At 36.7% G+C, this 26,825-nt stretch overlaps 2 protein-coding genes across 2 annotated transcripts in view; one reads left to right on the top strand and one right to left on the bottom strand.

The window, feature by feature from the left end:
- The window catches only part of LOC106138583 (uncharacterized transmembrane protein DDB_G0289901), a 429,961-nt gene that overhangs the window by 326,317 nt on the left and 76,819 nt on the right, over positions 1-26,825 (top strand). The window lies entirely within an intron of this gene.
- Positions 1-26,825, bottom strand: part of LOC106138567 (uncharacterized protein MAL13P1.304-like) — a 37,427-nt gene that overhangs the window by 4,998 nt on the left and 5,604 nt on the right. Inside the window, exons 5-15 of the mRNA XM_060952613.1 lie at positions 10,960-11,050; positions 9,362-9,983; positions 8,933-9,122; positions 8,005-8,365; positions 7,219-7,376; positions 6,713-6,819; positions 4,092-4,195; positions 2,961-3,188; positions 1,812-1,929; positions 858-897; positions 492-611 (exon numbers count right to left, since the gene is read on the bottom strand). Coding sequence (XP_060808596.1) covers positions 492-611; positions 858-897; positions 1,812-1,929; positions 2,961-3,188; positions 4,092-4,195; positions 6,713-6,819; positions 7,219-7,376; positions 8,005-8,365; positions 8,933-9,122; positions 9,362-9,983; positions 10,960-11,050 — 2,139 coding nt within the window. The remainder of the gene's footprint in view (positions 1-491; positions 612-857; positions 898-1,811; positions 1,930-2,960; positions 3,189-4,091; positions 4,196-6,712; positions 6,820-7,218; positions 7,377-8,004; positions 8,366-8,932; positions 9,123-9,361; positions 9,984-10,959; positions 11,051-26,825) is intronic.

The following is a 26,825-nucleotide window of genomic DNA, read 5'->3' as shown; positions in this document are numbered from 1 at the left end:
CCGTCTACCCCGCAAGGGATACAGACGTGACTATATGTATGTATGTAAGAATACATAAATAAACAACATATATACGTAAATATAAGACTGGTGGCTCTGTCTACCCCGCTAGGGATATAGACGTGATCATATGTATGTAGATAGATAGATAGATAGATAATTCATTTATTTGATTTGCTACACACAATTTACAATTTCATAATATGATATACAAATTGATTAGGGTGTGAGTTGCAGCAATACAAAAAGGTCACAACTCAACGAATTTATTGCTATAGAGCAATACGCTGATTTTCAGTTATGACCTAGGTGCTAGTGCAGGTCAATCTGCGTACGTAATAAAAAATAAACAAAGACTCGTGTCGTGATCGTGACTTAAAAGTTTCATTTGTATAAGTGTGATAAATGTAGCGGCTTAATAACCAAAAGAGTACCTATCCCAAAATATTTGAAAATTCAACACATGCCCCTATGTATGTATGTATGTATACGTAAATACCTTGCATTTTCCTCGTCTGTTGCACCGCCTTTGCCGCCTCCTTGCAAACACTTCTCATCTTCACCTTCAGCTCGGCAAAATTCGTCACCTTATTTGTATCATCAACGTCAACCTACAAGCAAATACCATAAAAGAAGAAATATATTAAATATTATGAACAATAAGGAACCACACGGCACATTTGTTCGGAAAATAGAATAAAACCACTCCATCTCGCACCATGGATGACGTAAAAGGCGACTCAGGGACAGGTTAATTAATATAAAAAAAACCAGGGGTTCTTATAAAAAAGCCAATAATGGAGAGAATAACAATTATCACATGTATAGAATTGAAAAAAAAATAAAGATAAACTAACCTTATCAAGTTTTGCATGCCTCTTGAAAACTTTCGGATAACTAGAAAAAAATAATATTTATTAATTTATTTATTTAAACTTTATTAATTAATTCATTTATTTAAATTTTTATTGTACAAAATACAAATGTAAGTACAGCACAATTAGCGGTCTTAATGCTAGAAGCATCATCTACCAGTCAACCATTGGGTCTGATAGTGAACTTTATTCAAATAACATACGTACATCTACTCTTAGTTATTCAATGGTTGACTGGAAGAAATCTCTAAATGGGATAAGTCCGCCTTTGTATATTTTACCAATAGAAAAAAGGATAGGTACACCGCATATCTGTCCTGTGGATGTCGTAAAAGGCGACTAAGGGATATGCTCATTAACTTGCGATTCTTTTTTTAAGACGATGGTCTAGAAACCTGTCACTATTTGAATCTCAATTATATCATTAGGCATTTAAGCGTGGCCTTTCGGTCTTTTGATAACCGCTGGCAATGTCTACACCGCAGGGGACAAAGACGTGTTTATATGTTAATATATACGTTACAGTCTTTTCATAAGTGTACAAAAAGAACTAAGGTTAAGAGCAGATATAATATCTCGTGGGAGGTTCAAAGCTGAACAGAACGAACACCAAAAGATAAGCTTAGAGAATACATACATACAAAAATATAATCACGTCTATATCCCTTGCGGGTTGGACAGAGCCAACAGTCTTGAAAAGTCTGATAGGCCACGTTCAGCTGTTTGGCTTTATGATGGAATTGAGATTCAAATAGTGACAGGTTGCTAGCCCATCGCCTAAAAGAAGAATCCCAAGTTTATAAGCCAATCCCTTAGTCGCCTTTTACGACATCCATGGGAACGAGATGTAGTGGTCCTATTCTTTTTTTTTATTGGTGCCGGGAACCACACGGCACTGCCGGGAATGTATGTTGTTTTAAGAATTATCTATCTCACCTGTTGTAAGTATCAGCATCTTTCTTCCCTCCAACGTATCTGAAGTCCTTAATGTTGTCCGCTATGCTTCTAATTTTATCTTGGAGCCAGTATTTCGATCTCTTCATGAAACCTCTGCCTTTAAATCGATTAAAATCATACAAAATTTAATAATTTAAATGTCCAGTGATAATGTTCTAATACTTAATGAGATAATCTATATTAATATTATAAAGCTGAAGAGTTTGTTTGTAACTCCATGTTCGAATTGAATATTATTAATATTATATTTTTGCGTTGAATAAACCATTTATCGAGGAAGGCTTTGAGCTATATAACATCACGCTGCGACTATAAGGAGCTAAGAAATAATGGAAAATATGAAAAGAAACGGGGAATATTCATCCTTGAGGGCTTCCGTGATGCCCAAAATAACTATTCCACGCGGACGAAGTTCCACGCATAGCTAATAGTAAATATAACGTATTTATTAGACATAATTTACCAACTTTTTGAGACCGAATTGCGTATATCTTGAAAGAGGGAGATGTTAGGGGCATTTACAATCTCAAAGAATCTATTGTATAAGAAAAAATATTGAATCTCAATTCTATCATTTAGCCAAACAGCTGTGAAACAGCTGAAAGAGGCCTATCATTATGTTCAAGACTGTTAGCTCTGTCTACCCCGCAAGGGATATAGACGTGATTATACATATGTATGTATGTATGTATGTAAATTACGTATCTTAATATTATAGTACCTGGTTGGCACCTGACCGAGCTTTGCTTGGTCAAGCAGAGATGGCGCTGATATAATTTTTTAAAACGCGGTTTTTGGAATGTTTACATATCTTGGGAACCGAGCTTTTCTCGAACCTAGGACCTTGATAAATCGATTCCTTGAGCCGAAAAGCCCCTAATCTGTAACTTTCATGAAAATCGTTGGAGCCGTTTCAGAGATCCTGATTATATATATACAAGAATTGCTCGTTTAAATATATTACATACATATATGAAGAGTTATGAAAGTGGATGAAGCGAAGCAAGTATGCAAAGATCGTGGCAAGTGGAAAGATGTAGTCTCTACATACCCCTCCGGGAAAAAGGCGTGATTTTATGTATGTATGGATGTATGTATCTGAAGGTCGACTTATTATACTTGATATACCTTCGCGACTTCTCTCATCAACCTCTTTCTCCAGAGGATCCACTTTGACACCATACTCATCATCATAAATGTCACTCCAGAACACTAAACCACTGTCGCTGAGACTCCTCTTCACTACCGTTTTATTTTCATGGGATTCTACGTCTTTCGATGATTTGACATTGGCGTCTTTTGATGTTGTCATGAGGTTAGCAGGTGGATCCGTAGAATTGGACATAGCTATTTGATCTGAAATTAATCGTTGTGCGTGTAAAATTTCCAATTTTCTCAATGAAAAGTAAACGTTTATTAAAATTCAGAAGTTTATTAAATTATACTTGTGCCGTGTGGTTTTGGCATTAACATTAAAAAAAAACAATAGAACCACTCCGTCCCTTTAACATGGATGTCGTAACAGGCGACTTAGGGATAAGCTTACAAACTTGAGATTCCTCATTTAGGCGATGGGCTAACAACCTGTCACTATTTGAATCTTACTTTTATCATTAAGCCTAACAGCGTGTCCTATCAGTCTTTCAAGACTGCTGGCTTTGTCATCCCCGCAAGCGATTAAGACGTGATTAGATATTGTAGGAATATTAAATTTTATATGTCTACAAAAACATCTCATTGTTATGTAGTATCTAGATCTCAAATCTTCATTATCTAAAAGTTGACCAGTAGATAAAGATACTTCTATCATTAAGTTCATACATACATACATAAAATCACGCCTTTTTCCCGGAGGGTTAAGCTTAGGCATGATCTTTGCTTACTTCCTTCGCATTAAATTAAGTTTCATATCAAATATAGTATCGTCGAGTTAGTATCTCGTAACACAAGTCTCCAACTTACTTAGAGGCTAACTCAATCTGTGTAATTTGTCCCGTATATATACATACATACATAAAATCACGCCTCTTTTCCGGAGGGGTAGGCAAAGACTACCTCTTTCCACTTGCCACGATCTCTGCATACTTCCTTCGCTTCATCCACATTCATAACTGTCTTCATTCAAGCTCGGCGGTTTCGGGTACTTTTGACCTGACCCTTCACCAGGACGTCCTTAATTTGATCAAGATATGTGCGTATATATATTTATTTGTAGCTTTATAACTTACTAAATTTTAATTGGATGAGTTCCAAAATTACCTGCATCATTTTTTTCATTATCATTTCCGTCATGTACGGCAACATTATTATTGTTGTCTTCACTAGTATTATTAGATTCGCCAACTGACATCAGAACTCTTGATCTGTGTCCAATATTTTCAATCATATCCGAATCATAATTTGGATAAAAGATTGCAGATGTATTGTTCAATCCGATTGCGCCATTTTCATTCGATTTCAATTTCATTATTGACGTGCTGGCAAATAAAACATACATACATACATATGGTCACGTCTATATCCCTTGCGGGGTAGACACAGCCAACAGTCCTGAAAAGGCTGAATGGCCACGTTCGGCCACTTGGCCGTGTCGTATGGTTCCCGGCACCAATACAAAAAATAATAGGACCACTCCCATCCCTTTCCCGTGGATGTCGTAAAAGGCGAGTAATGGATGGGCTTGCAAACTTGGGATTCTTTTTTAGGCGATGGGCTAACAACCTAACCAACTGTCACTATTTGAATCTCAATTCTATCATTAAGCCAAATGGATGAACGTGGCAAATAAAAAACACAGTAAATTCTCATCTTGTGTTTTTTTTATATCTCAAACATAAATTTCTTAGTAGATTTCTATTCTTGTTTAATGATGAACTAATGAATAAGTTTGTCACTTGAGAAAAAGGGAAAATAAGTCTACTAAGAAATCTGTATTACTCGTATTGCACTGGATTTAATAATATTTGTAATTTTTTATTATCAAACTAGCTTTCCGCCCGCGGCTTCGCCCACGTGTAATTCGGTTATATATAGCGTTTTTTAATGATCTCGACAGGGCTTTTTCTTCCACAGGCTGAAATCTTGTTACAACTGGAATTAAATATAGCCTGTGTTACTCAGGGATGATGTAGCCTCGTGATAGTTAATAGAAAATAAAATTCGGGTGTTTTATTTATGCATACCGATTACGCCGAGATTTATGGACCGATTTACGTGATTCTTTTTTTGTTCGGTAGAGTATACTTTCAAGTTGGTCCCGTTGTTACCTAGGCAGGATCTGATGATGGTATTCCAGGGAAACCTTGATTTCCCTCAAAACGCAAACCTCAAATTTACAGGCAATTACGTTTTTGACAATTTCATAGATCTGTTTAAGTATTTGCGTCTGATAGTCATCATCCCATGTGAATGAGCTGATGATGGAAGGTACAACTCCTCAACGGTTAGGAGTTGAAAGAAAATTCTTACGAAGTTATACGTACATGTGAGGCTATTAGGTTGACCTGATAATAAAAAGTAAATCTCATTAACGTTAAGAATTTAGGTGAAAATGGATGCGGACAAATTTCGTGTCTTCACTTGTTTCCTTTAGAATAGAATAGAATAGAATAGATTTATTTTCAAAATTGGATACAAGGTATCACTTATTGACGTCACATAACTTAAATCTAATTATAACTACTACCGCTTCCAAAGCGCATGTGTAGAAGAAGCGGCGGAACAAACTACACTGCAGCATTTTCATAGGACGTCAATTTACAAATATAGATCTCTTAAATCTAAATCGTGGACGAATGCACATTGTCTACATTAAATAACATTACTTTTAGCTGTTTGTATGGGTAGTGTTAACACAAAATAGGGATTTAAAGGCGTGATGTTATTAATGTTATGCATGTATGTACATAATTATGTATGTTATTATGTATGTTAAAGAGACGACTGAAAGTCTTTTTCTCAAAGTCAAAGTCTTTTTTTTTAAGGATGGGAAATCATCAAATGACCTCTCCCGCTCTGGGTGGAACGGAAGGGAGTGTCAGACTTTTACTGACTAAAACCCACCTCGTTCCTTCAGTTGCCCTTTGCGTTCCGGGGCCACGGTATCTCGTTAGAACTTTCCCGCAGCCCCGGCTCAGTTTATCCCGTTTCCCCCCCTTGGGGGTTGACATTTCAAAAATCCCTTCTTAGTGCTCACTTATGTTACTAAAGGAACCTCTGTTCAAAATCTCAGACTCCTATACCGAGCGGTTTCGGCTGTGCGTTAATAAATCAGTCACCCAATCGCACCCCCTAAATCACGATTGGAGGGTAGTTTGAAAAAACTTATAATGTCAAACATATTTACTTGCCTATGTACGTGTTCATGCCAAGTTTCAAGTTTATAAACCCAAGGAATAAGATTTTTCATAGAAACGTTTTTACCCCTTTTCCCCCCCTTGGGGGTTGAATTTCCAAAAATCCTTTCTTAGTGCTCCCCTACATATCCCAAGGAACCTACATTCCAAATTTCAGCTGTCTACGACCAGTAGTTTCGACTGTGCGTTGTCTGTCAGTCAGTCACTCAGTAACGGAAGAGTTTTATATATATTATCAAATATAAAGACGTGCACTCGTCAACTATTGCGTCGTGATAAAATTTTGAATTATTTTCAATTCTAAGTGAATTTACTATTTTTAAAGATTGAATTTATCTTTAAAAACAATAGGTGTGTACATTAGAAAATGCGCTATAGGACATATATTCAACTAAAAGTAAGTATAGTTTTTTATTTTTATTTTGATGAAAACTTGATTTGATTAAAACTATAAACAATAAAAAAACTAAGTACGTAAAGAAACAATAACTTCATGGTACATAATAATATTGCCTTCAAACTCACTTATTCCCGGCCTGGTCATCAAAATTATCCAAAGATGTGCTTGCTAAAGAACTGAACCATGTTGAGATCATTCTGAAGAAGTCACTCAAATCCATTCCATTATCAGTCTCGCTAGTATTACGCGCATTGACTAAATTTAACATATTCGAAACTCTGTTCTTTGTGTCTGTGTCTAATTTTAAATCAATTTCAGAGTCATTATTTTCTTTTGTTTTGATATTAGACGAAATATTTCCATTAGATGAATCGACATTGTCATTTACAAATTTACTTTCATCAGTGAATAAAGGAGCTTTTGTCGCAAATATTTCGTTTGTTATATTTGAAGAGATATTTAGTGTTGTCTTTGTGTGAGCAACACCAATTCCGATAGCTTCGTCATTTTTAATATCTGTAGTTTTAAGAGGATTTTCGTTTAAAAAATTATTGCTCATTCGCATATCATCATGTAAAGTACTGTCTGATGTCGTTTCGTCTGGTATGAGTTTTCCATCTATACCAATTACCGTATCATAATCAGTTTTATCCATATCTATTGATTTCAAAGATCTACGTTTAAAAGAAACATTTCCAGCCAGATCTAAATTATCATCGCTAGTTCTTTTAGTAGTCTGCCCATCTGCTTTAAATTTAATTTCAGTCACATCACGACCTAAGCTGTAATCTATGGTAAGAAAAGTGTTATTATCATTTGAATAATCCTTATCTGTTCCAACTTTGATTGTTACCACATCTTCGGGTTTTGTGAAGAATTCTTTTAACGATCTTTTCTTAACTGTGACATTGTTCGATATTTTATCACTGATGGTTCCATTATCAACCGAAGTAACAGACCTTTCAACGCGCTTAATTTTTTTATCCTCATCATTGAGAAAGTGGAAAATCCTTCTGCCCGTTTCACTTGGACGAGTTAAGTTGACGAGTGAATTTATAATGTTATAATCATTATCCTTCATAGTGGCCATAAATTTTTTTGGACTATGACTTTCTTTTATATATTTCACGTGATTTTCTAAATATTTCGAGAGTTTATTTATATTACTTGCAACTGTTGTTGTTGTGATGACTACGTAGGAAGAAAATAAAAGCAAAGTTAAAACTTATTGAATACAAATTAAGAAAAAGATATCATTTGGTTTCACAACATTGGTTGACGTCAAATAAATTACTTGAAACTAAGTTTACTGCAAACCGTCAGTGCAGAAGAAGCGGTAACAAATTGCACTTTTAATGTTAACAAATAAAGATTAATTAAAATAACTAACATTTTGTCTCATCTAAAAACATCTTACGCATAGTAGGATTGTCTACAGACAATTTAACTCTGTGTTCTACATTCAGCTTCTCAGGATTCTGATTAGCATTTTTCGCTTCTTTCTTTTCATCTAAAACTCCGTAATCACTGTACGCTTGTGCCATATTTGCCAATTTTTCATATTTACTGGACAGATAGTCTTCTATATACTCGATGTCGTTAGATATCGGACGGTTCATTAGTGAATTCTCTTCTTTAGTATTAGTCGGTTTATGAGATTGTTCCTGTTTTATCATAGTGTTCATTTCATCTGGATAAAGTGGAAGAGGTCCCTTCCAATTCGGTATTGGTACGCCAACCGGCTTACTTTTACCACCTTCAAACACAGGATGTGATTCCTGAAAAAGTATTTTAAAATCTAACAAATGTATGTTGTAAGATTAATTAAGAATAAATATACTAGTTAGTATAAGAAATTGTGATGTGAAAGAAGATGTAGTTACAGGAATAGAAAAGGGTATGTTAAGATGGTTCGGTCATGTGGAGAGAATGAATGAAAGCAGGTTGACTAAGCAGATATACAAGGAGAGTGTGGAGGGAAAGGTCGGAGTGGGAAGACCTAGACGAACGTATCTTGATCAAATTAAGGACGTCCTGGTAAAGGGTCAGGTCAAAAGTACCCGAAACCGCCGAGCTTGTATGAAGAGAGTTATGAATGTGGATGAAGCGAAGGAAGTATGCAGAGAACGTGGCAAGTGGAAAGAGGTAGTCTCTGCCTACCCCTCCGGGAAAGAGGCGTGATTTTATGTATGTATGTAGTATAAGAACCTAGTGATAAGTAATAGGGTTCATTCGTCAATATCCAGCCGTATCAAGATTGAAATTTATGGCGTGTGTATGAAGTAGGCTTCTAATGTATTTGCCATCTAAGCATTTATTATTTTATTAGAATTTAAGTACATTACCCTGTCTGGATTGCTTCTTTTGTTCCTATCAATCTTAACTTCAGGATCATCATGATTATCAACGTCATCAGTTAATACTTCCTCCAAATCATCATAACCAAGATTATCATCACTCTCTTCATATGCCTGCATTAACTTCCTTATGTTTGGAACTCTGTCTATCAGAGATTTAACGTGTTTCGATGAGCTCCTGCAATTCAAATGTAAATTTAAAAAATATATTAATAAACACATAAATCACGCCTCTTTCCCGGAGGGGTAGGCAGAGACCACATCTTTCCACTTGCCCCGTTCCCTGTTACTTCTTTCGCTTGATCGACATTCATAACTCTCGTCATGCATCAAGCTCGTCGGTTTCGGCTACTCTTGACCTGACTTGTTCCTAGAACGTCACCGATTTGATCAACATCACTTAAACTGTATACTCACATGACTGTCGTTACACCCAAAATAACATCCGGATCAGAACTGCCTCGAGACGTAATCTTGAAAAAATCGCTTGGTGAGCTTATTATTGGATCGTTTATAACAGCAACATTTTTAGCATCAGTAACTTTTCTATTGCCAGCGGAATCAACCCTATTAGTCGTTGTTTCAACATCACTTTGGAACATATCGATACCAAACGGATCAGACAACAGCTGCGGTAGATTTTTATCGATAAATTTGTCCAACAGTTCGTCCAATCTCTGCGTGTGTTTATAAAATGGATGTTTCAAATCTGTTTCGTGCGAATGCGATTTGGATTCTTTGGGCGTGTGTGAGCATTTTGGAACTTTCTTTCTGACGTTATCGGGATAATGTATCATGATCTTTTCGTTTTCAATAACATAACTCGCCGGCAACGTGTAATTATCATGCCGTTTAGTTCTTTTCGTTTTCCCGTTCCGTTTTTTATGCTTAACATCATTGTTAACTTCGTTCAGATTAATATCACGATGATTCAATGACCGTTTTATTTTATCTGTGTATTTCATCATTGTAGAATCACCTAATCCTTTTCTTAGATTTTTTATTTGATCATCAGTTCGCAATAGTTTTGTGTAAAAATCTGTAACATAATTACACAAGAGTATTTTTCCTACTTGCTTTAGTCACTGTTGCATCCTCACCTCTTCCAGTTCCATCCCAAAGGTTGAATGGAAGAGATTGCATTAGCGATAAGTCTGCCTTTGTACTATCTCTATCAGTTTTGTGCTGTTTTGTATGTTTTACTCTTATGGTGCAATGAAGAGTTTATCTATCTATCTACCACTTTGGAGTCCTCTCCAGAGTGAGAGTCCTACATAAAATCACATCTACATCCCTTGCGGGGTAGACGGAGCCAACAGTCTTGAACAGACTGGTTGGCCACGTTCAGCTGCTTGGCTTAATGATAGAATTGAGATTCAAATAGTGACAGGTTGCTAGCCCATCGCCTAAAAGAATAATCCCAATTTTATAAGCCTATCCCTTAGTCGCCATTTACGACATCCATTGGAAAGAGATCGAGTGGTCCGTCCTATTCATTTTCCATTGGTACCGGGAACCACACGGCACGGCCTCAAAATATGATGTATATACATACATACATACATAAAATCACGCCTCTTTCCCGGAGGGGTAGGCAGAGACTACCTCTTTCCACTTGCCACGATCCCTGCATACTTCCTTCGCTTCATCCACATTCATAACTCTCTTCATGCAAGCTCGGCGATTTCGGGTACTTTTGACCTGACCCTTTACCAGGACGTCCTTAATTTGATCAAGATATGTTCGTCTAGGTCTTGATTATAATAATGATGTATATATATGTATATATACCTGTCACTATTTGAATCTCAATTCCATCTTAAAGCCAAACAGCTGAACGTGACCTATTAGTCTTTACAAGACTGTTGGCTCTGTCTACCCCGCAAGGGATATAGACGTGATTATATGTATGTATGTATGTATGTATATATGTATATATGTATATATGTATATATGTATATATGTATATATGTATATATGTATATATATATATATATATCTGAAACAATACCCACTTTTAAGCCTCTGACTGCTCTTGTCATAGTTCAACTTGTTCATATCGATAATTCTAGAGAGTTCGCTGAACTGGTTGTCGCCTCCGAGATTCTGAAAAAAAATTGAGTTATTTATTGACTGACCGAGTAAATATTATGATCTAATAATGTAACCTACGTAAACACGTCTCGGCAACATTTTTTACATGAAAATATTTTTAATACTCTCTTGTTTTCGGATACAAAAGCTTTCTTATTGAAAACGGCCAACATTTTCGCCCCAAAATGGCGGCCATAGTAACTACTTTCGTAATTAATGCGAATAATTTGTCCAAAAACGCGCACCTGAGCACTTTTAAATAACCAGGCGACTTGTTTATAGCGCAGGGTTAATTTTCAGAGCGGGTCAGTCTCATTTTATGGGTTAAAACTCTTAATAGGGCACTTTCTGTCCTTTAATGGGAATTGTTTCTTAGAAAATGCCGTGCGGTTGCAACATCAATAGAGAAAAGAATATGTATACATGCATATAATCACGTCTATATCCATTGCGGGGTGGACAGAGCAAAAGATCTTGAAAAGGTTGAAAGGTCACGTTGAGCTGTTTGGCTTAATGATAGAGTTGAGATTCAAATAGTGATAGGTTGCTAGCCCATCGCCCTAAATTAAGAATCCTATGTCGCAAACTCCACAGGTATCGTAGAGAAATCAACAAACAAACAAACTGATTAACTAAATCCTGTTAGCTAAATAATTGAGACATGTATACCAAAAACTTTGCGAGTTAAATCTTAAACCTTACGATATACGGTGCATTGTATTTAAGGGGTAGTTCACACCTTTGCAAACGAAAATTTATACAATCCTACTAATATTATAAATGCGAAAGTTTGTATGTCAGTATGGATGTTAGTTACTCTTTCACGCAAAAACTACTGAACCGATTACGATGAAATTTGATATGTAGGTAGCTGAAGACCCAGAATAACATATAGGCTACTTTTTTCCGGAGTTCAAGCGGGAATGATAGGGTTTCCATGCGGACGAAGTCACGGGCGGTCTCTAGTTTTTACATATTAATAGTTATTTATTAATTTATGTTCGTATTTATAGTTATGTACATAAGTTTGTATATTATCTGATGCTCTTACGGTGAGAGAAAACATCGTGAGGAAACCTGCACATTCAGACAACTGGATGTGTGACCATGATCGATCCAATACGGGTTTGGTTCCCCTGCAAAGGTTGCGGAGCTCAGACGGGAGTCGGTTCGTGTAAAAACCTGACTCACCCAATCCAGGGTCCATGGTCAAAGGCACACCCCGGGCTCCTCTCCAGAGTGGTGAGGATGCAACCGGGACTAAAGCCAGGAGGAAGAAAGTTATTTATTTATTTACGTTCACGAAACCGGTTCCCGATACTAGAATAGGACCGTTCATATCTTTTCCATGGATGTCGTAAAAGGCCACTAGGGGAAAGGCTGATAAACTTGGGATTCAACTTAGGCGATGGGCTAGCAATCTGTCACTATTTGTCCCATATATATTTATTTATTATTTGAATCTCAATTCCATCTTGAGCCGAAGCAATCCACTTGAACATAGCCTTTCAGTCATTTCAAGACTGTTGGCTCTGTCTACCCCGTGTGGGATAAAGACGTGACAAATATTTTTAAATTAATTTCGTATACCAACACACGTTATTCCCCTTAACATCACTCCAAATTAAACGACCATTAGTAAAACGTGACGTCTGAGCTATTAAATTATCAGCTGTCACGCTCTAATGTATGACGTGGGAGGGAGAGGTCGAATCAATTTGTTGAACGTATTGGCAAAATCTTGTTACGCCAAGGTAAAAGGGTGGGGTGCAAGTTACAATTGAGAAATAATTATTTTATTTTTTCGTAAGAAATATTCCTAAACTCATACTTATAACATATACATATTTATTTTTACTTATTTGTTAATTGATCAATACTCGTAGGTACCTATCGTACGAAAAAGCAGTAACACGAATTATTTATTTATTAATGAAAATTTTTCTAAATCAAAAAAAATTGGATGGGACCTGTTGTTGATAATCTAATACTTTATAAATCTGATATTTTGAGAATTTAATATTTTGCGTGTTAAGAGTATACAAACTTCACTTTTTAGCAAACAATTAAAATAATGTGTAGTAATCAAAAAATATTTACTAAACTAATTCACTTCGATGAGAGACTAAAGAAACTAAATTTATTTTTATTTTATTTAAAAGTACATTACGCCTCTTCCGCGGAGGGGTAGACAGAGATTGATATAAATAAAGTAGGTATCTCTTGATTAGGCAACATCTATGTCTTCATCGTCACTAACCATCAGGCGAGATGGAATACAAATGCCTAATCCAAAACTGATTAGAAAAAAATATATATATTTAAAATATTTTGTGCATATTGTTTACATCACTGGAGACTCACCCTATGAAAGGTCTACAAGTTGTCCTGGTTAAAACAGTTGTTCACTTCTCTTGCCGAATATAAACTTATTTATTAGCTTATGAATAGTTATCAATTGTTCTGATTTCATTATATGATATGACACGGCAATGTAGTTTATTAATAAATAAATATATACAGAACAAATAACACAGATTGAGTTAGCCTCGAAGTAAGTTCGATACTTGTGTTACGAGATACTAACTCAACGATACTATATTTTAAAATAAATACTCATATAGATAAACATCCAAGATCCAGGCCAATCAGAGTAAGTTCGTTTCTCATCATGCCCTGGCCGGGATTCGAACCCGGGACCTCCGGTGACACAGACAAGCGCACTACCGCTGCGCCACAGAGGCCGTCCGTTTATTAATAGCGCACGTAACGCACCTTTATTTTATATTGGACGTTTCGAATCATGTTACAACGATGTGCCGTGTGGTTCCCGCCACCTGAGTCCTATTCTGTTTTGTATTGGCGCCGGGAACCACACGGCATTCATTAAATTCATTTTATACACATTCACGGTGCATTTTTATACCGATGACCGTAAAAATCTTTTTGTATTTTTAACCGCCGGGAACCACACGGCATTCATTGTCATTTTATATACATACATTCAAGGTTTGCACCTTCAATACCGATGACCGAAATAAAAAAAAAAAACAACACATTTCCACAATCGTAGAATGTTACAAAGGACACAAAAAAATACACAGAGTTCAACTTTCATTCAGTACGTCTGCGCGAAATGGGACAATCTAGCTTATAGGCTAGGAGTTAGGTATATCTCAAGGTATTATTTTTTTCGTGTAAAATTTCAATTCCACCTAACATTAATTGTGAATGCCGTGTGGTTCCCGGCACATACAAACACACATACGTCTATATCTCTTGCGGGGCAGACAGAGCCACCAGTCTTGAAAAGACTGAATGGCCACGTTCAGCTATTTGGCTATTCTTTTTTTTATATTGGTGCCGTGTGGTTCCCGGCAAACAATGCAAAAAAGAATAGGACTTCTCCGTGTCTGTGCCATGGATGTCGTAAAAGGCGACTAAGGAATGGGCTTACAAACTTGGGATTCCTTTTTAGGCGACGGGCTAGCAACCTGTCACTATTCGAATCTCAATTCTATTATTAAGCCACACAGCTGAACGCGGCCTATCAGTCTTTTCAAGACTGTTGGCTCTGTCTACCCCGCAATGGATATAGACGTGATTATATGTATATATGTTCAAAATATAGCCACTAACCAATCACAAACAAATAGAGTTAATATATATTTATAACCACTTAATAACCTACCCCACTTAGGTAATATAAATAATTAATCAACAATTTCGTACAAAAAAAAACGTCTACCATCCCCTGGCCTACGACATTAATGCGAACCAACCAAAAAAAAAACGCGCCGACGGCCTGGACCGAGTCTCATTTAGACAACTCTTAAAAATACTTGATGTGCAACTTACTGCAGCGTTAAATGTGCACTTTATGAGTCCGCTGTTACTCGCGACTGTACCTACATTTTGTTATTTATCAGGTAAATTAAAAAGTTAAGTTAAAATATACACTTACCTCGAAGTAATAAATATATACGGAACAAATTATACAGATTGAGTTAGCCTCGAAGTAAGTTCGAGACTTGTGTTACGAGATACTAACTCAACGATACTATATTTTATAATAAATATCTACTTATATAGATAAATATCTAAGACCCGGGACAAATAGAGAAAGTTCTTTTCTCATCACGCCCTGGCCGGGATTCGAACCCGGGGCCTCCGGTGTCACAGACAAGCATACTACCCCTGCGCCACAGAGGCCGTCAAAAGAGGATGTCGTAAAAGGCAGCTAAGGGCTAGGCTAATAAACTGGGCTTCTTATTTTAGGCGATGAGCTGGCAAACTGTCACTATTTAAATCTCAATTCCATCATAAAGCCATACACGTGGCCTTTCAGTCATCCAGAGACCGTTGGCTCTGTCTACCCCGCAAGGGGTATAGACGTGATTACATACATATGTTTATAAGTACAAATTGACATTCATAGCGCCGTGCGCACCCTTCTCCGCCCAGAAAATATATATCAATGTCTTAATCCTTCACAGTGCTTTATATAGCCGTGTAGTTTACGCCGCCGTGTATTTTATCACCCCAGGTGGAACTCATTTGGAAATTTCATAAATACTCGCATAATTGCCGGTTGCAGGTGTTAGAGAGTAAGAAGGGTTAAGGGTTCGAATCGAATCGATTGGAAAGTGAGAGGTGTAATGATATAATTGTTTTACCGATAAATCATTGTTTGAAAATTGTGAAAATTTTTGATAAAATACTTTATGATTCGTACAGATTATATAACATGATATGTATTTGACGGATTCTGTGGCGCAGCGGTACCTAATACGCTCGTCTGTGACATCGGAGGTCCCGGGTTCGAATCCCGGTCAGAGTATGATGAGAAACGAACTATCTCTAATTGGCCTGGGTCTTGCATGTTTATCTATATAAGTATTTATCATAAAATATATTATCGTTGAGTGAATATCTCGTAACCCAAGTCTCGAACTTACTTCGAGGCAAACTCGATCTGTGTAATTCGTTCTGTGTATATTTTATTGCCGTGTGGTTCCCGGCACCAATAGAAAAAAGAATAGGACCACTCCATCTCTTTCCCGTGGATGTTGTAAAAGGCGACTAAGGGATAGGTTTATCAACTTGGGATTCTTCTTTTAGACGACAGGCTAGCAACCTGTCACTATTTGAATCTCAATTCTCTATCATTAAGCCAAACAGCTAAACGTGGCCTATCAGTCTTTTTTAAGACTGTCGGCTCTATCTACCACGCATGAGATATAGACGTGATTATATGTATGTATTTTTATTTATTTATTTCAGCTCGGCGTATCATCGGCGGAAATCGGGAATCAGCTGAATGTAACTAACGCCACAAGAATAATGATAAATTGCAACATTTTTATACCTACTGTGCTTTTGACAATGGCGTAAAAACACAAAAGTGTCTTTTTATAAAAATACCCTTTATCCCAACCCGCGGTTACTTACGCCACGAAAATTAATAGGAACAATAACTACCGCATAGGTATATGATACTAAAAAATCTAGACTAGGGCTTCGGTCTTGCAGACAGCGGTTGAAAACAAAAATACATATTATATTTTTTTAATGAACAAGTTGATTTAGTTAATTAAGTTTAACAAAACAAGTTGGCCTATCAGTCTTTTCAAGACTGATGGCTCTGTCTACCCCGCAAGGGATATAGACGTGATTGTGTGTGTGTGTGTGTGTGTGTGTGTGTAACAAGTTGATCGCCACGAATGTACACCTCGCGGTCACAATAAAATTTTATAAAATTGTGCATATCTGAAAAACTATTTGACCGATTTTGAAGTAGTCTGTAAACATTGACAGGCCACGTTCAGCTGTCGGGCTTAACGATAGAATTGAAATTCAAATAGTGACAGGTTGCTAGCACATCGCCTAAAAGAAGAATCCCAAGTTTGTAAGCCTTATAATGAGTATTAATAAAATAATAAGGTTATGATAAAATTTCGCTTAAAATTAAGAAATAATACATACATACATAAAATCACGCCTCTTTCCCGAAGGGGTAGGCAGAGACTACCTCTTTCCACTTGCCACGATCTCTGCATACCTACTTCCTTCACTTCATCCACATTCATAACTCTCTTCATGCAAGCTCGGCAGTTTCGGGTACCTACTTTTGACTTAAAAAAATAATTTTAGAAATAATTTAAGAGCCATACAGCTGAACGTGGCCATTCAGTCTTTTCAAGATTGTTGACTCTGTCTACCCCGCAAGGGATGTAGACGTCACAAAATGTATGTATGTATGTATTTATTACTAGCTGAATAACTGAATGTATGTATGAATATGCCATATATGTATATGGCTGCCGCTGATCAGCGTATAGCCAAACCGGGGCCGAACCCCGAACCCTGACAAAGCGTCCGTCTGGCCACACAACAATAGGGTCCCGAGGCGAGTCTAGATTAAAGTCCCGCATTTGTAGATGAGTGCCGTGTGGTTCCCGGCACCTATAAAAACAAAAAAAGGTGCCGTGTGTTTCCCGGCCCAATAAAAACAAAAAAAAAAAAAAGAATAGCACCCTACTCCATCTCGTTCCTAAGGATGTCGTAAAAGGCGACTAAGGGATAGGCTTATAAGCTTGGGATTCTTCTTTTAGATGATGGGCTAGCAACCAGTCACTATTTGTATCTCAATTCTATCATCAAGCCAAACAGCTGAACGTGGCCTATCAGTCTTTTCGAGACTGCTCGCTCTGTCTACCCCGCAACGCCCTATAGACGCGATTGTATGTATGTATGTTACATCACAGACAGGCTAGCCCAAACCTACTGACATTAAACAAACCGCACTAATCCTTTCGTAATCGAGCAAACAAAAAAAAAACACCTTGTCAAATAAATCAAAAAGGCGCACTAATAGAAAGTGCCGGGTTCGTTCCTGTGGCAACAAATCACTTAGGTTACGGCCTCGGGGAGACACAAACACACAGACGGGCTCAAATATGATTTGTCGAGTTACAAGTAAAGTTTTACACAGGGTGTTGAGAATTTCTGATACAACGACTAACGAAAAAAATTCGTAATGAGTACTTGATAATGGCAAATTGAAGTATGCAGTCTCTGTCTACCCCTCCAGAGAAATAGACATGATTCTATATCTACATACATACATATAATCACGTGTATATCCCTTGCGGGGTCGACAGAGCCAACAGTCCTGAAAAGACTGAATGGCCACTTTCAGCTATTTGGCTTAATGATACAATTAAGATCCAAGTAGTGACAGGTTGCTAGCCCATCGCCTAAAAAAAAGATCGCAATTTTATAAGCCTATCCCTTAGTCGCCTTTTACGACATCCATGGGAAAGAGATGGAGTGGTCCTATTCTTTTTTGAATTGGTGTCGGGAACCACACGGCACCGATAAATTCGTCATAAAGAATTAAATAAATAAATTACACAGATAGAGTTAGCCTCGAAGTAAGTTCGAGACTTTTGTCACGAGATAACTAACCCAACGATACTAAATTTAACAATAAATACTTATACAGATAAACATCCAAGACCCAGGCCAATCAGAAAAAGTTCTTTTCTCATCATGCCCTGGCCGGGATTCGAACCCGGGACCTCCGGTGTCACAGACAAGCGCACTACCGCTGCGTCACAGAGGCCGTCTATAGAAAACTTTAAAAAAAAAAACAAACACTCTGTACATTCAAAGACATAAAACAATCGAATAATATCACATTATTATTAATATTTATCGTCATTTTACAAAAATACGATACACTTTATCGCATCGCAATAGAGTCTAATTTGGCTTGAAATTTATAAGCTTTAAAACCGACAAGCTTTTCGCGCGGTTTTCTGTGAAGTACAAGAGAGCAAAGAGAATTGATTTAGTGAATCTTGTTATTTATTCGCCAACGGGTGTCTTGTGACTCGAACATACGAACAAATGGTCACGTGATCACGTCTATATCCCTTGCGGGGTAGACAGAGCCAACAGTCTTGAAAAGGAGGCTTCCGCCGACTGCGCCCACTTTTAACTGGACCCACAGGCGCAGTCGCCGGATTATAAAATATTATTTTTTTTCTTCCGCTAACTGCGCCCACTTTTAGAATGCTTAAAAATCTATAGTGTAAATCGAATTCTAGTACAGTTATGAGAAAAAGTATTTGAAAGAGTTATTTGAATACATCATTTAATTTTATAGTCATATGGAAGAGTTATTGACAAAATTTAACATAGATAAATCAATCTGAAATCAATAGAATTTAAGTTTTAAAAACAACAGTCATATTAAGTAATTCATAATACAAATTCATATTTAGTAACACAAATAAACAACATTTCAATCACTACCTGACCGGCGCGGCGTGTCCAGGAATCTAGTCCTTTTGTTTACGCCCGAGATTTCCGCTCGACCAATTACATTCAAGAAGCTTATCTGTTTAAAGTTAAGAGGGGGTTGTAATAGTGCAAATAGGTCAGGTGTGCCACAGGTCATCATGCAGTTGCAAAATTTTGTCTTGGTTGCGTCGGTTAATAATAGTGAACTAATTTAAGTGAGCTGTGCTGTGAGAATTATGTGTGAATCCCTTGATACCTACATGTTAAAAGTAAGTATTTACCTACAAATTCAAAATTATTATGATAATTGAATAATTAAATCGTGTGATTTTAGAAAAACACATGTCCTATGGTTGCAATTTTACAGGAAAGAGAAAGAACCGATTTTTGTTCAAATACTAGTTTCTACAGCAAAAATGTTTGTATGACTAAACAGACTGCAAATTAATTTTTCTAATATAATCAATAGGTAGATGTAAATAATTCAATCAAAAAATGGACATGTGTGGTTTTAAAAATACATGTGACTTGTGTTGTTTTAAAATGATATTAGTTAGGACATGTGTTGTTTTAAAAGTATAATCATACTTAAAATGAAACTATTTTTTGAGAAGCTTAAACCTAGAGTACTAACATAATTATTTTATTGCTTTATTTATACTAATCATCGCCTAGGAGGCTACTTTTAAGAAAACATGTGTTAGTTTTAAGTGTATTTATTGAAATATGAAAACATTTAAATTATTACAAAAAATAAGTAGAAAGTCGAGAAAATTTGCAATTTATGAAAGTGAACGACGGCAAGCACATCCAGTGACAAACAGGAATGACGTCATCGGAACTATAGGCCGTGTTGGCGCGATAATTTAAAGGGTCCGTTCAAAAAAAATCCGCATTTTTTACGATACATTTGATTGTTTTAATTTTTCAATAAGTTTATGACCTATTTTACATGGAATTCTTTAAAGTGAAAACAAAACTAAAATGTTGTATGTTCCCTATTAAGGTATGGTTTGAAACTCCTATAAAAACACATTAAAAATATGTATTTTAAGTAAACATTTTATTTTAGATCTAACAAGATGGATGGACAACACCCTTCAACTTCTCGAGGATTACCATGTTTTCATATTGACGTTACGCAACGAGGCAAACAGCTTTTGCGTAGAGCAGGGTATGAATACACATTAAAAAGAATAAACAAAGACGGCACTAAAGTTTGGCGATGTGCTAAAAAACATATATCCTGCTTTGCTGCGCTTAAAACTAGAAATAATGATATTTTACGTGAATCTCACCACTGTCATGGACCCACTGATTTTGCAAACAGTGAAATAAAACACCAAATGAGAATTTGCGCAAATGAAGTTCAAAAGGATTTAAATGTGTCAACGCATCAGGTGTTTGAAAATAACATGAACATTCTCAGAGACAAGGGACTGGATTTGGTCCAACCTCTTCCAGTTTTTCATAATATTGAAAAACGGCTATACAAGTTGAGAAACAAGTCTGTAGGTGCAAAAAAACTCACCTATCACAAAGCCGTTGATATGGAAGTACCTAAGAAATATGAAAATTTTGTGTTAGCGGATTATAAACAAGGAACTAAGCGGATTTTAGTGTTCGCTAGCCCGGATATGATTAAATATATTAAAACAGCTACACGGTTTTTTATTGACGGAACATTTAAAATCTGTGTCAAGAGTTTCTACCAACTTTATACACTCCATGCAGATTTAGGAAGTAATGAAAACTACGTGAATATTGTTCCAGTTGCATATTCACTTCTACCCGATAAGAAGATGGCCACTTATGAGCTGCTTTTTGAAATGATAAAAAGTCAAGTTCCAGAGTGGAAGCCGTCTGTAATCACCATGGACTTTGAAGTTGCAGCAATGACGGCATTACGAAATGTTTTCCCAGGATTAAAAATACAAGGTTGTTACTTTCATTTCACTCGCAGCTTATGGCGTAAAGCAAAAGAATTGAACGTCAGTAAAACTCCCTTAGGAAGAGCACATGTTAAGCTTTGTGTTGCCCTATCACATCTCCCCCCAAACTTAGTCGATGAAGGCTGGCTCTATATTATGGAGGAGTCACCGAACAGTGTAGAAGTTGTAAAATTTAATGACTATTTTGTCAGAACATGGTTCGAAAATTCAGCTCTTGCAAATACCTGGAACACATGTCAAGAACCGCATAAAACCAACAATGCAGTAGAACAATGGAATAGCCGCATAAGAAAATATGTAAAACAAAAGCCTAATATTGCCCAGTTATTAGAAGGACTCCAAAAGGATGTAAGGTATTATTCAGTAGCATTAAGTAAACCCCTTATCCAAATTTCAAAGATGAAACAATCAACAATTGAAAGAAAAATAAAAATTGATGGTGTTATTAACGAATTAATATCTGGTCATGTATGTGTAGGATTTTGGTTAGAAAAACTAACAAACTGTTGATAGGATTTATTTATTGGAGATTACTTTTTATTATTATTTTAGAATTAAGACATAGCCTTATTATATTGCTAATAATTTGATTATTATTTAGAGAAGACTGATTTGCTTTTAAAAAATTGTTTTTATATATATATTTTTACATTTATGTTGATTGTTAACGTATAAAAATAATGAATGATTGTGATATTATTTTTATGTTTAGATATAGATACTTTTATATAAAGTTGATTATTGATTAAGAAAGACTGATTTTCTCACTTACTAAAATTTATAAAAAACGCAAAGCAAATATTGTTATAATGAGAAAAGTAATGTAACTGTGTTATTTGGTTTTAAATAAAAAAGGATTCTGTCTTCTCAGATAGATATTTTATAATTATATAATACAACTTTAATTTATGATTGTGTCATTTTACACGACGAAAATAATATTTTCGTCGTGTAAAATACTCTATCTATAGCAATTAAGAGTTTTTTTGTATTACTTCCTATTATTATTTGTTTATAAATATGAGTCGGTTTAAGATTTGTTGATTTTATTGTTAAATTTTTTTAATGGGTGATCCATTTAAATATGATTAACTGAAAAAACCTTTCATTGTTTAACATTGGTTAAACAATGAAAGGTTTTTTCAGTTAACGTTTATAGGTACTCAGTAAGTTTTGTATTTATAGTGACGAAGTTAGTATTTTGTTTTATTTATATTATGTCCTCTTCTTATTCATAAATGTTTCTTTATTTGAGATTTGTTGATTTTAATGTTAATTTTCAGTCATATGAATATCTGTAAATATAAATGATTTTCTCAAAAAAACTCTTTCATTACAAACGCTTTTTCTTATAACTGTACTTGGAATAGATTTCCCAAGCAAACCAAAAGTGGGCGCAGTTAGCGGAAGAAAAAAATTAATATTTTATAATCCGGCGACTGCGCCTGTGGGTCCAGTTAAAAGTGGGCGCAGTCGGCGGAAGCCTCTTGAAAAGACTGAATGGCCATGTTCAGCTATTTAGCTGTAATGATAGAATTGAGATTCAAATAGTGACAGGTTGCGTGCCCATCGCCTTAAAAATAATCCCAAGTTTGTAAGCCTATCCCTTAGTCGCCTTTTACGACATCCATGGGAAAGAGTAGTCCTATTCTATTTTGTATTGGTGCCAAGAACCGTGACTCGAACAATTTTATTTTTTACTAGCTGTGCCTGCGACTTCGTCCGCGTGGAATAGTTATTTTGGGCATCATTGAAGCCCTCAAGGATGCTCCTTCCACGATTTTTTTCACATTTTCCATTATTTCTTCGCTCCTAATATTTTAATAGTTGCATCTAGACGTTATATAGCCTAAAGCCTTCCTCGATTAATGGATATTCAATACAAAAATAATCTTTCAAATCGAACCAGTAGTTTTTGAGATAAGCACATTAAAAAAACAAACACTTCAGTTTTATAATATCAGTATAGATAAATCTAAGTGCCTATTTAAACTAAAAAAAAATATTCTAATAGAATTATAACCAGAAATATGTACCTACAACTACAAAAGAAAAAGAAATGAAAATAAAGTTGAAACGCCTGTGCAATACTGTCTCGCCGTCGTCGGGTCTTCCCATACTCCCTTAGTGGAGTCGGAGTAGATTGATCAGGGCTTTTGGCCCTCTTCAATGGCATCATTGCTGCCTACGACTGTAGGCAGGTCGATGGGGCGGCCGTGACGGCCTGGGTCTTCACGTCTTCATACACTGGGAGTTCCCATCAGCAGCGGCGTCGTCACTGGTTGACGACGTCAGCCGCAAGCCAGCGAGGGGAGGGGAGAGGACCCGACGGCCCGGAGGGAGCGGAGTGGAGCGGCGCGATGCCGCGCAGGTGGCTGTGTGATGACGCGTCTCGAATATCTAGGTTCTCCCACTTCAAGTCCCTGAGCATCGTCGAGTACCTCACGTAGCGCGGGGGTCCGACGACTGCTCTGAGACTTTGGTTCTCTTGGGCTCTGAGTCTTCTCCTGTTGGTCTCAGAGCAGAATGCGTACCACGCCGTGGCCGCGTACGTGAGGCGCGATCTGACGTACGTTTGGTAGATCCCGAGCTTTGTCCTCAGGGGGAGGCTGGAAGAGAGAACTGCGTGAAGTCTCCCCCTGGCTGCCTTGGTCATGAAGCTTGCGCTCGCCTCCTGCCCCTTTTATACCCTGCCTCCGTAGCCGCGTCGAGCGCGGCAACCGTTACGCAAAAATAATCCTTATAGCATGATTCAGTATTTACGCGCGATGGCTTGTTAGGGTATTTTATTTCATGTATAAGTTTGGTTTTCCTATACCGATTTCGATGATTCTTTTTTTATTGAATAGGTACTTATATTAACTTTTAAGAATTATGAATGAGTGTGAGTGTTATTGCTATTATAAACATCAGAAAAGATAAAGAAATATAATCAGAAATCTCCGAACTGCTAAGCTATTAGGAATTACACGTGTTATTGTGAGTCAACCATAAAAGATAGACTTATGCTGTCTTGGGATATTTTTTTAATAATTTTATGTAGAATATTTCCGTTATACATGGTTTTGCTGTATCTTTAACCATTAAGGGTGCACACGCGACGGAAGCTTAAAAAATCAAGTAACTTCTCCCGTTTTCCCAACATTTCCTTTCACTGCTCTGCTCTTAGTGATTGTAGAGCAATGAAAAGTATACTATAACCTGCTCAGGAGTATGAAGAATAACTGTACCAAGTTTCGTTAAAATCCGCCAAGTAGTTTTTGTTTCTATAAAGAACATACAGACAGACAGACAGACAGACAAAAATTTTACTGATTGCATTTTTGGCATCAGTATCGATCACTAATCACCCCCTGATAGTTATTTTGAAAATATATTCCATGTACAGAATTGACCTCTCTACAGATTTATTATAATATTTTTTACTAGCTGTGCCCGCGACTTCGTCCGCGTGGAATTGTTATTTTGGTCATCATTGAAGCCCTCACGGATGAATCATTTTCCCCGATTTTCCATTATTTCTTTGCTCCTCATAGTTGCAGTATGATGTTATATAGCCTTAAACATTCCTCGATAAATGGTCTGTTCAACGCAAAAAGAATTTTCCAATTCGAACCAGTAATTCCTCAGATTAGCGCGTTCAAACAAACAAACTCTTCAGCTTTATAATATTAGTATAGATTGTTGAGACGTGAGGCGTGGAGATGTCTCCGCAGATGGGTCAACTATCCAATCCGTATACTACACCCTCCTGGCTTCAGTCCCGGTCGCATCCTCACCACTCTGGAGAGGAGCCCGGGGTACGCCTTTGACCATGGATCCTGGATTGGGTGAGTCAGGTTTTTACACGAAGCGACACCCGTCTGAGCTCCGCAACCTTTGCAGGGGAACCTGACCCGTATTGGATCGATCATGGTCACACATCCAGTTGCCTGAATGTGCAGGTTTCCTCACGATGTTTTCTCTCACCGCAAGGTCTAGATTAACGTTCCTCGATCGATTTGGCAACGTCCAGGCGAAAGGTTTAGAGTGACGAGTTTTCATGAAGAGAGTTATGAATGTGGATTGGTAGAAAGAATGCTGAAACTATGCAAGAATTGTGGAAATTGAAAAGACGCAGTCTCTGTCTACCTCGCCGAGAACAGGCGTTATTTCTATCTTATCTTATACATACATACATACATATAATCACGTATCTTTCCCGGAGGGGTAGGCAGAGACTACCTCTTTCCACTTGCCACGATCTCTGCACACTTCCTTCGCTTCATCCACATTCATAACTCTCTTCATGCAAGCTCGGCGGTTTCGGGTACTCTTGACCTGACCCTTTATCTTATCTTCACAATAATGTCAGATTGTAGAAGTAGATCAAGGGAAAATTTATAAACTTGAGATTCTTCTGAAAAAGCAGAGATGCCATTATCTGAATGTCAATTCCAACACGTGGCCTTTTCGAGACTGTCGGCTCTGTCTACCCCGTGGGCGATAAAGACGTGCTAAGATATGGTATTGGGGGATACCATATCTCGCCGTGTCTCACAGAGCCTCGTGTTCCGCGCTGCGGGAGGCATTTTTATCAATCAAGTGTTTTTTTATGGTAGATACTATCATGGGTTCTCGAATTTTCAAAACATCTAACAATTTTCATTTATGTACATGAGAGTTTACTTTCGAACGGATACGAGTATTGTCAATGGTTGGTTTATAAAACAAAACAATTTAATTCGTAAATAGGTATATTAATTTTATTGTTTCTTTGCCAAAAATATTAATATAAATACTAATACAAAATGTATTAGTATTAATATTAATATCTTTAATTTATAATTTAAATTTTTATTTAATTTTAATATATTAATATTTATTGCATAACATAAGAATACTCACATTCTGATAAGTTACCATTACAGTCTTTGAAGAGCTCTAAATCTTTTCAAGTTTGATAATCGAGGCGTACATTAGTTTGATTACTAACCGATGATGTTACGGTAAGATAATATGGATATTCAAGTTACGACGCGGAGATAAATAAATAAATATATACAGGACAAATTACACAAATTGAGTTAGCCTCGAAGTAAGTTCGAAACTTGTTTGACAAGATACTAACTCAACGATACTATATTTTATAATAAATACTTGTATAGATAAACATCCAAGACCCAATCAGAAAAACTTCTTTTCTCATCATGCCCTGGCCGGGATTCGAACCCGGGACCTCCGGTGTCACAGACAAGCGTACTACCGCTGCGCCGCAGAGGCCGTCAAATCGAGATCGAGGATCATAGTCAAAGAGCGCACCCTGGGTCCTCTTTTAAGCGGTGAGATTGTAACCAGAATTAACTCATGTATAGCGTTTAAATTTGTTGCCCACGCCTCATAGCTGTTCATGAAAAAAAACATTTATTTATTCATTCGAATCCAACCAGCAGTTCCTGAGATTAGTGTATACAAACAAACAGACAGTTTTGTTTTTATTTTACTACAAAATTGCTACTGCGTACTTGACATTCTTTTAACAATTG

Source organism: Amyelois transitella, chromosome 29, assembly GCF_032362555.1.
Source record: "Amyelois transitella isolate CPQ chromosome 29, ilAmyTran1.1, whole genome shotgun sequence".
Classification (NCBI taxonomy): Eukaryota; Metazoa; Arthropoda; class Insecta; order Lepidoptera; family Pyralidae; genus Amyelois; species Amyelois transitella.
This window is presented reverse-complemented; position numbering and strand designations above follow the sequence as displayed.